Here is a 14,633-nt window from a genome sequence, read left to right on the forward strand (position 1 = left end):
CGACAACATGTGTCACATCTGACAACATATGCTGTAATTTCTTTCTTCATTTTGGTCCACCAATAACGAGATCTTAGTTCTTGATACATCTTACTACTTCCGGGATGGATAGATAGCTTAGAAAGGTGAGCTTCATCCATGAGTTTATTCCTAAGCTCTCGATCCTTGGGAACCACAAGACGGTCGTCAAACCACAACACGCCCTGTTCATCCACTTTAAAGTGTTGAGACGGCTTTTCTTTTATTTTCTCTTTGATGTGGAATATCCCCTTGTCGGTTTTCTGGCCTTCTATTATCTTACTCTCCAAAGAGCAACTAATCTGAATACTATGCAACACAACAGGATGCATTAGATCGAACCCATCTTCAAGTAATGGCTGCACATTCAAGTAATGTGACTTTCTGCTCAAAGCATCTGCCACTACATTGGCTTTTCCAGGATGATATTGCACATTCAAGTTGTAATCCTTGATCAATTCCAACCATCTGCGCTGTCTCATGTTTAGCTCTGGTTGGCTAAAGATGTACTTAAGACTCTTGTCATCTGTGAAAATGTTGCACACATTACCAAGTAGATAATGTCTCCAAATTTTTAGGGAGTGCACAACTGCAGCAAGTTCAAGATCATGTGTTGGATAGTTGACCTCGTGCTTTCTCAATTGACGTGATGCATAAGCAATGACTCTTCTTTCTTGCATAAGAACACAGCCTAATCCAGTCTTCGATGCGTCGCAAAACACATCAAATGGTTTCTCGATATCTGGTTGTGCTAGAACAGGAGCAGTGGTCAACAGTTTCCGCAAAGTGTGGAAAGCTGCTTCGCACTCTTCTGTCCACACAAACTTGTGATCCTTCTGTAGGAGACTCGTCATCGGTTTGGCAATCTTCGAGAAATCTAGTATAAAGCGACGGTAATAACCGGCTAATCCTAAGAAACTCCTAATCTCAGGAACTGTGGTCGGTGATTTCCATTTCATAACTTCTTGCACCTTACTTGGATCGACTGAAACTCCATTCTCTGACATAATGTGGCCAAGGAAAGGAACTTCCTTCAACCAGAATTCGCATTTGCTAAACTTAGCATACAGTTGATGATCCCTAAGTCTAGTCAAGACAGTTCTCAGATGCTCTTCATGATCTTTCTCGTTCTCGGAGTACACCAGAATGTCATCGATGAACACTACCACAAACTTATCCAATTCTGGCATGAAAACTGTATTCATCAAAAACATAAAGTATGCAGGAGCATTTGTCAAGCCAAAGGACATGACAAGATACTCATACAACCCGTATCTGGTGGAAAATGCAGTTTTCGATATATCCTGTGGCCTTATCTTGATCTGATGATAACCGGACCTCAAATCTATTTTTGAGAACACCTTGGCCTTGGATAATTGGTCAAACAGAACATCAATATGAGGCAAGGGAAACTTATTCTTTATGGTCACAGCGTTGAGTGGCCTGTAATCTACGCACATTCTTAACGTGCCCTCTTTCTTCTTTTTCACAAACAAAGCGGAACATCCCCATTCAGACTTGCTTGGCCGAATAAACCCCTTTTTTGATAAATCTTCTAATTGCTTCTTCAGCTCAGCTAACTCATCTGGAGGCATCCGATAGGGTCTCCTTGAAATCGGAGCTGTTCCGGGGACTAACTCAATTCCAAACTCAATCTCCCTATCCGGCGGAAGACCAGGTAGCTCATCCGGGAATACATCCGGAAATTCACACACTACCGGAATCTGATGAATAGGAATGACTGCCGTATCACATGTAACACTTATAAGGTCTGTTCTCTGAGGCAATGGTACTTGGAAAGTACCCTCACCCAGGGGATCCTTAAGGGTAAGTACTCGACTTCCAGCATCTATGACTGCTCCCCAATCCTTCATCCAATTCATCCCTATAATAACATCCAAAACTAATCCAGGCATAACTATTAAGTTCACTCGGAACTTCCTGCTACCTAATTCAAGGGTCGCCCCTCGAACCATCCGATTGGTCAAAACATCAGCCCCTGCTGAACTTATATGGTACCCATAACCCAATTCTGTGCATAGTTGTTCATGTTTCTGTGCAAATGCTTGACTCATAAAAGAATGCGATGATCCAGAATCAAATAGAACAACTGCAGGGTTTTCGTTAACAGGAAACTTACCAGCAGTGACGGGCTCTCCCTCTGGAATTTCATCCACTGTCGTACTATGCACTCTAGCATTATAAGTCTGCTTCTTCTTCTTGGGCGGGTACGGACAAAACCTCGAGAAATGGTCGGGTTGATCACAGTTATAGCAGGGTCCCCTCACTGTCCCGGTAGATCCCACAGCTCCCTTGGAACTGCCTTGTACCGCAGTTACGGCTGCTTTGTTGGGCTGTACTGCCATCTTATACGGCTTCTGAGGTCCACGGAAATTCTGACTTCTTGGCTGAGGTGGCCTGAACCTAGCGCCAGGTGCCGATGGGCGATATGGAGGACGACCTCCCATAGGTGCTCTAGCTTGGGACGGACCACCTTCAAAGGCTCTCTTGCGTGTCTTGGCTGTGGTGCTGGCATTGTTATTCTTCTCCTGCTTCAGGCAGTCGCTGATGAAGTCATTGAATCTGACGCGGTTGTTGGTACCAGCATGCTTCATCATTTTTGGATTGAGACCCCTCTTAAAACTGGCTATTCTTTTAGCATCTGTGTCAACCATGTCGGGAACATAGCGACACAAGTTGTTGAAGGCATGCAGGTATTGCGTCACGGTCTTGGTGCCCTGGTTCAATGCCAGAAACTCCCCCAACTTCATCTCGGTCAGCCCGGGTGGAATATAGACTCCACGGAAGGCCTCAGCAAACTCTCTCCAAGAAATCTGAGCATTTGGAGGGAAGGTGGTGCGATGGTGCTTCCACCACATTCCCGCCGGTCCTTGCAATTGAAGTGCAGCATATTCTGTTTTCAGCACCTCAGTCATCCTCAACACACGGAATTTATCTTCCATCGTGTTGATCTATTCCTCAGCATCGAGTGGCTCTGTTGCTTCCTTGAATACTAGCGGCCTGGTGTCCATGAAATCTTTGAAGCTGTTGTATTGGTTCACTCCCATGCCACCACCTTGATTGTTACCACGTTGAACGTTGTTGGCGATGGTGCGCAGAAAATCTTCCATGTTCTTCTGGGATTGTTCCGCGTTGCGCTGACTCCCGAGCAGCTGTGCGAGGAACATCTCGGGGGTAAACGGGGGAGGAGTTGGCAAATGTGGTTCATGGGGAGGTTCATTGTTGTTGCCGTGGTTTCCACCACCACCACCAGTCCCCGCACCGTTAGCACCGGGCTCAGCGGCCTCATACGTGGTTCGGCGAGTGTTTGTCATCTGCATTTTTCAGCATAAGTAATGATTGAGTGAAGCTGTAATAATTGCGAGTGAAGGAAAAATTATGCCGTACTGAATTTACTGGAGAGAATAAATTCATGCAATAAAACAGAGGCACAACAATCGCATCCCAATTAAAACAACAGCACTTAATCGAATTACTTCAATGGTAAACATCGCGTCCATACAATCAAATTGCCAGCATACATACACTGGACTTTTTATGCGTTCAGATATCGCATTCGAAAATCAAGTTCCAACCACATGCCAAGTCTCATACGTTCGAAGCAACATACGATAGGTTACATGCCAACAAAAGAAAGGTCATCGCGACAAGACCTAGATACTAGCGCAAGGCAACTAGCCTACTCCTCGGGGCCATCATCGGGATCGGAGACGTCACCATCGCCCCCAGGTGAAACTACAGGCTCGTCCTGGTTGTCGTCGTCGATGTCCATGCCAGCGGCGTCTGGTGGAGCATATGGGCCAACCCCATTGTAGAGCGCATGAAACTCCTCGTGCAGGTTGCCGTTGTATTCCTCTAGCTCATCGACCCTCTGCAGCAAAAGGTTTCTTGCGTTCCAGGCTTCATTCCTTTCCTGAACCAACTGTCCTATCATGCGGTCTGCATTGTTGTTGGCTTGAGTCAACATATGCACTCGCTGCATCGCTCTATCACCTCTCTCAACCGCCTGGTCTCGCTGTAAGTTCATATCAGCCAACTACTCCTGCAAGCTAGCTATAGCATGTGCCTGTCTCTTCTTCTGCTTCTTCCCTTTGAGCTTATCCTCACTACGCAAGCCAGTCAAAGTCCAGTAGGTACTCTCGAGACCCTCATACGCTCTGATGGCAGCGAACATAGCACTCATTGCCTGGTTGTCACTAGCCTGTCCTTCAGCTGGACCTCTGACCAATGCACTTCCTTGAGGCTGAACCCAAATGGCATCACGAGGATCATCCCTAGGAAAAGTGCCAGCTAGAGCTGCTGCAAGCTCACTGGGAAATCTACTCATAATGTCCCTGATGACATGGAAGGCTGCTCCCTCTGCACCCTTAGCTGGAGTGCGACCCTCAAACTCCAAATGCCAACCATCCCAATCTGGAGCATCACCGAGAGCAGGAACCGTGATCTCCACCACTGCAAGTCCATCCTCTGCTAACTGGCTCTCATTCCAAGAGTACACCGGCTCTTGACCCTCTGGGTACCCCACATCATGGAGCACTCTCCAAAGCAAGGTCGGCATGCCAAACTCGCTCAAGAAGGTGTCCGTGGTGCGGTGCTCCCTCAGGGCCAACGGACGTCGAGGTGCTCTTCCTCCGGTGGACTTATGGGCGGTCTGCTTTGTGCGGGCCATCTGTAGCAAAAGTTCTCTTATTACCTCGGGGAAACATATTTTAGGTGATACAACTTTTATCAAAATGAGATAATCAATTTATAAGGGGAGGAATGCATGACATGAATGAAATGCACAAGTAACATGATGTATGTACGTGCCGTACGTTCTCACAAACTTAGGAAATAAATAATTTCTAACGACGAATTCGGTGGCATACAACGATCTCTCAATACGTAGCTAATACGTTCTACATGATAGCGTTGTTATGTACCTGCAGAAGATTCATTTCAGCCCAATTCTCAATAAATGCATAAAAGCAGTAAAGTTTTATCTACACGCTCTACACGAATCCCCAGATACGTGTACAACGGTAGTAACTACCCGAACCATCGTCCTATTGACGGCATCGCCTCCATAGACGGAAGACCCATACATGAGATACCTTTGTAAAACATGCGTAGAACATGTAATTACTCCAGCATCATATAAGCATTCACCCTAGATCGGCGGTGTATCCGATCATGCTCTCACAACTCACACTTACCGAGGCATAGAGGCAAATGATCCATACATTACCACTCAAACAAGTGGCACTCATACAATAGCACGCCGTATGAGCGACGAAAGAGAAATATGATGCAAGAACCCCAGTCAGTACTTAATTAAGCCACCTAAAGTCCTTAACTGGGCATAAAGGATATGATCACTGGCACACTTTAGATTTTGAAAATCACGTTTTCCCAAATGCCTTTTTGTTTTAAATACACTTGTGAACAGTAACATGCTAAACCATGCTCTGATGCCAGCTGTAACAGAACCGACCAATTATACGAAATTAAGTAAGAAAATCATCCGCCAGAGCAGACGATTTAGCAAACTTAAGCCCGTATAATCCGGTAGTCCGTGAAATCACGAAGAATTTAAAACCAACTTCCATTCCAGCCAAGATCGTAATAAGTTTAGCGATCACCATCACATATTACATAAAAGTTCGCAATCTCAGATACATCAGAGTTTCAACATAGTTATTACAAAACCAGTTCGAATAAAAGTAGCGGAAGTCATTTGTTCAAACCACACACACACTCACGCGGAGTTTTAATATAGTGCCAGCGAATGATCATCTCCAACAAAAGCATCAGACGAGACGTAAGGAATGACCATGCCCATGGTCCTAAGCATCACCCATCGCAGGATAAAGGCAGTTGATACAGCAGCCGTAATACATCTGCCCATCTGCAATAAGTGGGAATAAAACCCTAAGTACGAGAAGGTACTCAGCTAGACTTACCCGACATAACCGAAAATAAGTGACACCAAGGATTATGAAGGGCTTTATAGTAGGGTAGCTGACTCATTTGCAAAAGAAGCATTTTTAGCATTTCAAGAACCTTTCTGAAAGCATTATTGCCAAGTTAATTATTATGAACATGTCGACTAGATTTGCCCCTATACTAGAGTAAACATATGATTAAGCAGATAGCGATAATCAATGATCATTAAACAACTTCCATACTATCATATTCATTATAACTATCCAAGTGTTCCATAAACATTTACTACGATGAAGTAACTCAAGTCAAGTGCTCACTATCCAGGAGCGATGGCGATTCGAATCGATTCCTAACCAGCTGGTGATTTATTCCTTACACAAACCTCACTCACCCGCTAAAGTGAGATATTGATCACCGAGTCAACTTTCCAGGTATCTCAAGTTTGCCAGGAACCACATGTACCTGGGGGCCGACCGACTGCACTTTGGTCTTATCATCTCGCCCCCGTGTCCTACCACACCTGCTCCGGCATAGTGCGTTGCGGGCAATCTACTCGGCCCGAAAAATCTCCCAGCTTCGCGGTCGGAAGGTACTTTATCCGGCCAGCTAAATGTGAGGCATGCGTTCAACATGACTCGAGGCCCAACAACGGTCGGTCCTTAATCGACACAGACAGAAACACTACAGTCCAAAACTCTGCAAGTCTCCGTCCGGTCTCAACTTCATTTAACACTTAGTTATACCATGACTTCATAGTCATCCAAGCAGATCCAGGTAACCACCTATAGCTCGCAGGTGATAGGAAATCACCCGACTTCTACCGGTCTAAGCCAGCTAAGCATTGACTCGACTGCGGGTACCAGGGTAACAAGGATATAGTATAACAAAGGTAAACAAGGTATAATGCAGCAACGGTTGCAAACAACTCCTGAACGTAATGCATCACTTAAAGTAAAGCATTGAATTAAATCATTGCAAACCGGGAGAAAAATGCTCCGGGGCTTGCCTCTCTCGAAGGAGCTCGGACGGTGATCAGGGCACTCCGGAAGTTCCTCAACGTCCTCCTCATCGGCTTCAGGCACTTCCTGCGGCTGCACCTCGAACTGCTCCTCGGGCTCCTCGGGTATGACGACTGGGTTCTCGGTTTGCGATCCTGTATGATGCAATGTGTGTAAGTGCTTATGCAATCGGTGCATCGGATGAGATGAATACAATGGATATGTTGGAACGCGAGGTAGTCAACATCATCCAAGAAATATACTGCAAGCACATGTCATCTACTGCATTCTCTTCTACTCCTCATAGGCTAAATCAACACATCTTATTAAATGCTTCAAAGATACACCAAAGCTTTTCTAATTTCTTAAATCCCACAAAAAGCAACCCTTAATTAAACCCTAATTAATAATGGGTTTGAATAGCAACCTCTATTTTTCTTGCTTAGAAAAATCTTAGAAAATTACTACAGCATAGTACTATCCTAAGTAGTTTACTAACAGATTTTCATGATATTTGAATGAGTGGATTAGTCTACACAAAAATAACAAGCTATGGCATGATTATGAACATGAAAATACTTTGTACTGTGAAAAGTGGCAAACAACAGAATTAGTATTTTTCCTATGTTCTTCATAGCATACAATGACTGTACCAAATTTATCACATGCATGTTTTATACAAAGTTTGATCTCTAGCTAAAATAACAAAAATCAGCCATTAAAGGTACTTGAACTACACCTCAAAATTTTCCCACAGCTCATGCATGAAACATATTTTTCCTAGGAAGTACATTACATAAGAAGATTAACAAACTTGGAATCATATTTTTCTGAAGCCTATAGATTTTTCTACACATTTTTCAAGTTATCAGCAATATACATGATTAAATAAAGTTCTACAGAAAAGTATCTCAAAAATGACATGCAAAAATTTTCCCAAGTAGATCTGGTGATAAGGAACCTAGCAAAATTTGTTTCAACAAATTTGCAGCAAATTTGAGCATACAACCATTTCCCAAAGCATTTCACAGAAATCTGAAAAATCATTTCTTAAACTCTTTAAAAAAATCAGCTGACAAAACTGCTGGGTGCACCCGGTGCTGTACATCCAGAGTGACTGCCATGCGGGACCCACGGTCAAGCCGGACCCACGCGTCAGCCAAAGCCAAGGCAGGGCCGCTGTTGACCGGCCGGCTCTCGCCGACGGCGAGGTCCCCGGCGAAACGGAGAGCACCAACGTGCTCCCCATGACAAACCGCGTCGGATAGAGGTGAATAGGGAGGGGCGGTGCAGGGGAGAGAGGCTCGGCGACGGCAATGGCGGAGCGGCGGCGCGGGTCGTCGCCGGTGGAGCATCTCCGGCCACGGCATGGTGAAAGGAGGCGCTCGGGAGACTCAACGTCGCCGTGCAGTGCTTGCGCGCGCGAAGCAAAGGTGGGAAGAGGAGCGGAGAGGGGGAGTCCACGGGAGCGGAGCTCACCAGCGAGCTCGGCCGTGCTCCGGCGAGCAATTCCCAAGGACGGGATGCTTACCACGGCAAAGTAGCGAGAGCACGGGGTGCGCGGGGTGACGGCGGAGCTGTAGGCGAGACGGAGTGGTCACCGGCAAGCTGTGGTGGCCGGGCGAGCGAGCTCCGGCAAGGCGCGGTGCGCGGTGGCGATGCCGGGCGCGCGCGCGCTGCTGTCCGAGAGAGAGACGAAGGGAGGAGCAGGAAATGCGATGCCGGGCGAGCTCTGCGGTAGCTTAAGCAGTGGCCAGCAGTGCCAGAGATGCCGCGGCGCGTGGACGCGGTGTCAGGCCGCCGTCGACGGGTGGCGCCACGCGGCGGGCAAGCCCTGACGCGGTCGGGGGCGTGGCGCGGCGACGGGCGCGGCGCGCGGGAGAAGGAGCCAGCGCGCTGGGCTGGGCCGAGGCGAGGTGGGCTGGAGCGGCGCGGGGGCTTCGCTGGGCCGGCTTCGGCCGTGGGCCAGAAGCTAGGCGGCGGCCCGCGAAGGAGGGAAAAGCCTTTTTCATTTGTATTTTCAAGGAATTTTTAAATGCCATCTTTCAAATATTATTTTGAGCAAGAAAATGACATCTTTTGAAAATGTACCAAAAATGAAAGTTGACTAGAATTTAATTCTTTACAACTTTGCTGTTATGACCAAAGCCAAATTCTTTCTAGATTTTAAATTGTAAAAATCAAAGTCCATGTTTAACTCAAAACCCTAATTTTCGGGAAATTACTTTGGAAGCAAAATTTTGAATTAATTTGAATACAAACCTTGCTCCAAAAATTTAACTACGTAATCCTAGATGATTTACAATAGTAGCCAAACATGTTTTACTAACCTAGCATGCAAAATCAGGGCAAAACAATTCTAACAAAGGTATGCAACATTCTGGTTCCACAACATGTTTCAAATGTTTCGAAGCAGTGTTTCAATTGTTATTTACATGGTTAGGCATGTATGATTAGGATGCTTGATGATGCATGAGATGTATGATTTGCGGTGCCTAATGCAGGCATAACACCGGGGTGTTACAGCAGATGTGCTAGTAGAAGGAGCCCCAGAAGTAGATGCATCTTCATCAAGATAGAGATGCTCGAAGGAGTCTACCAGTTCTTGGTTGTCAACATCATGCTGCAGTCTTCTTTCACCCAGCTCCCAATCTTTTATGCAAGCAAGCATCTCCACATGTTCAGGTAATAGTCGACGACGCCGCTCCTCAAGTATTCTTCCTGTCAAGCTGAAACAAAATTCTGAAGACACTGTTGAAACAGGAACTGACATAATGTCTCTAGCCATGATAGAAAGCACTGGATATGTTAGCTTATGGTCACGCCACCAGAGAAGTAGATCAAAGTCATCCTCATATGCAGTGACATTGTCACTATCCAGATAAGCAGATATCTCACAAGCAGCAGCAGAAGTAGATAAAGAAGGAATGAGAGCAGAGGCAGGGGAAGGTCCAACAACACCAGATGCTCCAGGGCCTCCAAAAATTCTTCCCCATGCCTGCTTCCTCTTACCTATGATGCTTCCAGGTTGTGCAGCCCTCCTTTGAGACCTAGCTGCACCAAACTTGTCTTCATACTTGTTAAACATCTTGAAAATTTCAGTTTTCACAATACCATAATAAGAACTGTAGTCAAAACCAGTTTTTTGTTGCATTATGGTAAGAACATTAAATAAACCTCTCATTTTACCTCTAGGATCAAGAATGAATGCAAATGAATACAGCAGAGGTATGTCCTTCTAGTATTTTAGGTATTTAAGCTTCATAGGATAGACAATAGAAAATAGATTCTGATCCTTTGAACTTTCATGCAAATGAGTTATAATATCTAGCAGATGGTGCAGAATAAGTGGACTAGTTGGATAGTAAACACCAGAAAGAGTGACTGTGGAGTCATAAAAAACTTCCAGGAATTTAAGTATTTTATCAGCAATATACCAGTGACTTGCAGTTAACAACGTTGAGCCATAGTTGGAATTAATGAACACAGAAAAAACATCCTAATATGGAAGCAGGTGTTTAAGCATAAGATATGTAGCATTCCATCTAACATTCATATCCAAACCAAACTTTCTAGGTCTAACACCCTTAGCAATGCAAAAGTTTTGAACAAAGCAATCCTTTGATTAGATGAATTCAAAAAGTTAATAGCAGTTCTGAAATCCTCAGTGTAAGGTTTGAACCTTTTTAAGCCAGATTTTACTATCAGATTAATAATATGGCAAGCACAACGTTGATGCACAAGATGATACTTAACCTTATTAGGATCTGAAGGTGTAGGTTCAGGTTCAGAACCCAGATAACCAGCAAACATAGGTGTCAATGTTTCCATAGCCTTAGCATTGAAAGAAGCATTGTCAAGAGTAACAGAGAACACCTTGTCAAGCAAACCAAATTCTTCAATCACACAAGCAACTTTTTCTACAATATTCTCACCAGTATGTTTTACCTCAATTAAGCGGAGACCAATTACCTTTTTCTGCAACTCCCAGTCAGCAGACACATAGTGAGCAACAACACTGATATAGTCTTCCTTTGCATTACCAGACCAAATGTCTGATGTCAGACCATCAGAAGAAGCACCAGACAATACACAGTTCTTAATTATATTACGTCGTTCATTAAAAAGTTTGCCAAGATCTCTAGTGGTGGTCTGTCTAGAGACCTTAACAAACCTAGGATTATGAGCTCTAACAATGTATTCTTCCCAAGCATCAGTCTCACCAATTCCTAAAGGCAGATCAAGCTTAGCAATCAAACGACATAATTCAGATCTAGCAACTTCAGGTTTATAATCCCAGTTATAAACACAACCATCAGGATTGTATGAAAGCCTAGATTGAACCCTAGCACGTTGATCAGTTTTAATCCTACATGATTTTTGGTGCCTTTTTAAGTGACCAGTGCCAGCAGCAGATCTAGCAGACAAGGTAGATTTGCACATCTTACAAACAGCCTTGGTGCAAATACTAGAACCATTAATAACCTCATAGATCTCCTCAAAATCAGCCCACACAGGCGATTTACGCTTACTATTGTTACCTGTACCAGCAACCGAAGGAGCAGAGCCGTTGGAGTTCGCAGTCGCCGTCGCCCCTTCGCCACCGTCCGCGTCCACATCGATCGGAGCAGCAGAGCCATCCCCAAGATCGATACCGAACAACGCAGCAGCGTCGGCTCGAGTGTCTTCGTCGTTCTCCCCCTCTGGGGCCAGGCCAACCGGCAGGAGGCCATCCTCGTCGGCCATGGCCGCCTCTCTAGCCCCGTTCCTCGATGGTGCGAGTGGCCGCCTTGCTCGCTCTAAGCCGCAGCTAGAAGACGATGCATCGGCTACCGACCTAAGAAACATTGGAAGAAAGAAGAAATCAGAAGCATACATTGAAAGAAAAAGAAGAAATTAGAACATGGTTAGGGTTAGGGTTAGGGTTAGGGATTCACCTGCGCAGCCGGAGCCCGGTGCCGGAGAAGACGACGAGAGAGAAGACGACACTCAGTCAGCAACGACGACGGACGGTGGAGGAGGGACAAACAGAGACAACCAACTCACATAATCAACGAGATCTAGAGGGGAGATAGGGAGAGGGAGAAGGGAGAGGCGGAGAGGGAATAGGGAGGGGATCAGGTACGGGGAGTAGAGAGCTGCTCGCCGGCGGCAGGCGGATCGTCGAGGTCACCTCACCGGAGTCAGGGAGGACAGAGACCGTGAGACCCGAGAGCGAGGCGAGGCAAGGAAATGAGCAAGGGTTCGGGGTGTGAGAGCCGCCGTGGCCGCGGCGTGCGCTTATATATGAGGAGGGGGAGGCGTCGAGGTCACCTCACCGGAGTCGGGGAGGACGGAGGCGAGACCGCGAGGGCAAGAGCCGAGAGCGAGGCGAGGCGAGAGAGACGAGAGCGAGGCGAGAGAGACGACAGACGAGAAATGAGCTAGGGTTCGGGGTGTGAGAGCCGTCGCAGCCGTGGCGTGCGGCTTATATACGAGGAGCGGGGGGGAGGCGGGGACGGGGGCGGCTGGGCCGAGCAACGCGCTGGGCCGTGGGAAGGCCGGGAGCGGGAAGGGAGGAGGCCAGGAGGGGGAGGGCCGAAGGGGGGGGTTTGCCGGGCCGCTGCCGGGCCGGCTATCTCAGGTCGGGCCGTGCCGTGCTGGCCCACGGGCCTGAGCAGCGGCCCAGGCACGGCCTGCTCCCTCGGGCCGGGCCAGCCCGGGCCCGCATGTCTTCGGGCCGTGCCGTGCTCGTGTCGGGCTAAAAAAACGGGCTTCGTGCCGTGCCGTCGTGCCTCGGGCTGCATGGCCAAGTATACTCCTCGCTATCGCGGTCTGGACAATGCCGTTATCGCCGACAGCAAGTAATGAGATAGTAGGGATCGCCATCCTCGCGAGTCCTCTGTCTCCGTCCCCCGCTGCTAAGAGCAAGTATAATAAGAGGCTGTAAACTGGCTAAATACTGAGGTGGAGGAGAGAGATCGAAGAGAAGCGGGCTGTAAGCTTACAGTTGGCTTGGGCGTAGGAATCAAAAAATCTGTGAGAAAGACAAGTGAGCCATGTATTAATAATAAAAAGCTAACTACTATATAAACGAACTAAAAAAAACTATAAAAAACATCATAACCAGCGAACCGACTGTATTATTAGCCTCGGTCTGAATGGCCGCTGCCGCCGCCTCTGCGCCTGCACTCCTCTCGCGCACGGCAGGGGTGCGGTCGCAACTCGCAAGTGGCCGCCAGGTGTCAGGCAGCCACGAGCACCCGGCAGCACGCAGCAATCACACGCCTCGAACGCCCACGAGCTGCTTGACGCAACGTCGAGCCGCATCTCGCCTGGTAGTGTCGAAACAGGCACACGCGTACCGCCGCGATATGCAACGTCATCCGCGGCAGCATACGAGATCACCAGCCACCTCGTCAGCTCGCCGTGTGGGCGTGTGGCCGTTGTGGCTCAGCCCGGTCTTGAGTCCTTACATGCATGGACACGTGCAGAGCCACACCACGCCATTGCCTTGAGCAAGGATATGGGAACGTGTAGGTCGGTAGGTGTTGGGCCTACCACGCCACGCCACGCCATTGCAGAGCCACACCACGCCATTACATGGCAGCAATCACCAAACAACAATTTGCCAAATTTTAGACAATTGGTACAAAGTGAAATAAAAACATATCCAGAATAAAATATCACATGGAAACCAGTTTCACAAAAATATAAAAACGACGACCAGTTTATCACAGGCAATTTGATGGCATGAATCTCTGATCCAAATAACTGCACTTTTTTTTTCCTTACTGGGCAGCAGTGCGCGCTCTCTTTCAGTCTGCATTCCAGAGTGGGCCGAGCGGCATCAGTAGCAACTAGCAAGAGGTTTGGCGGCCCATTCTCTAAATGTGAGAGCAAGACGCGCATTGGCATCCTAGTGCTCTCTGCGTTACATCATCGCAATTCGCAAGTTAAGCCGGTAATGTTTATCTTTTTTTTTTTCCATCATCTTTGAGTGCGCGCATACAAATTTTTATCTTTTTTGTTATCTGTTTATTTATCTATATATGTTCAATAATATACTCCGTATGACCAATGTTGAAGCTTCCGGGGGCTTGCACTGGACCTCCAACTCTTCTCTTTCTCGGTAGGGGCCGCCACGGGGATAACGATGACACGTATTACCCGACGCGGCACCGAGCACGCCGCCCAACGACGGCGACGGAGCAAGCTAGAGGTAGAGGCGGTGCGGATCATGGCGACAAGCCACGTACATGTGGTCCACCTTCACTAATCAATGCAACATGCATCAAAGTACACGTCTGCTGGGGTATCGTTCGGATTGGACAGGAATTCTAAAAATTCAGTATCCACACAGGTTCTATTGGAATCTAGGATTTTCTAAAATCTACTAGAAAAATCCGGCGCGGCGTTACCGGGTCCACACCTGAATAGACCAGTCCCGTCATAGCATAACTTGTACTCCCTCCATCCCAAATTGTAAGTCATTCCAAGAATCTTGGAGAGTCAAAGTTTTTCAAGTTTGACCAAATTTATATACCAAAATAATAATATTTATCATACCAAGTAAGTATCATTAGATTCTTCATTAGTTATATTTTCATATTATACTTATTTGATGTCATCAATCTTTGTGTTTCTCTCTATAATTTTAGTCAAACTTGAAAAAGTTTGACTCTCCAATAT

At 46.8% G+C, this 14,633-nt stretch overlaps 1 protein-coding gene across 1 annotated transcript; it reads right to left on the reverse strand.

The window, feature by feature from the left end:
- Nucleotides 1-8,704: 8,704 nt before the first annotated feature.
- Nucleotides 8,705-11,708, reverse strand: LOC136533403 (zinc finger BED domain-containing protein DAYSLEEPER-like). Its single transcript, XM_066525959.1, has 4 exons — nt 10,719-11,708; nt 10,400-10,461; nt 9,487-10,087; nt 8,705-8,965 (listed from the first exon to the last, which is right to left on the reverse strand). Exons 1-4 carry the CDS (start codon nt 11,706-11,708, stop codon nt 8,705-8,707), a joined length of 1,914 nt encoding a protein of 637 aa, XP_066382056.1.
- Nucleotides 11,709-14,633: the final 2,925 nt, after the last annotated feature.

This window comes from Miscanthus floridulus, unplaced genomic scaffold, assembly GCF_019320115.1.
Source record: "Miscanthus floridulus cultivar M001 unplaced genomic scaffold, ASM1932011v1 fs_877_2, whole genome shotgun sequence".
Taxonomy (NCBI): domain Eukaryota; kingdom Viridiplantae; phylum Streptophyta; class Magnoliopsida; order Poales; family Poaceae; genus Miscanthus; species Miscanthus floridulus.

Excerpts from the sequence above, each read along its gene's own strand:
- LOC136533403 (XM_066525959.1), bottom strand. The coding sequence starts at position 11,708 with ATGGCCGACGAGGATGGCCTCCTGCCGGTTGGCCTGGCCCCAGAGGGG. Across the intron at positions 10,462-10,718 it reads CACCTTCAGATCCTAATAAG|GATGTTTTTTCTGTGTTCAT; the intron begins GTTAAGTATCAT and ends CTTCCATATTAG. Across the intron at positions 8,966-9,486 it reads CTTCTACTAGCACATCTGCT|GCTTTTCCCTCCTTCGCGGG; the intron begins GTAACACCCCGG and ends CAAATGAAAAAG.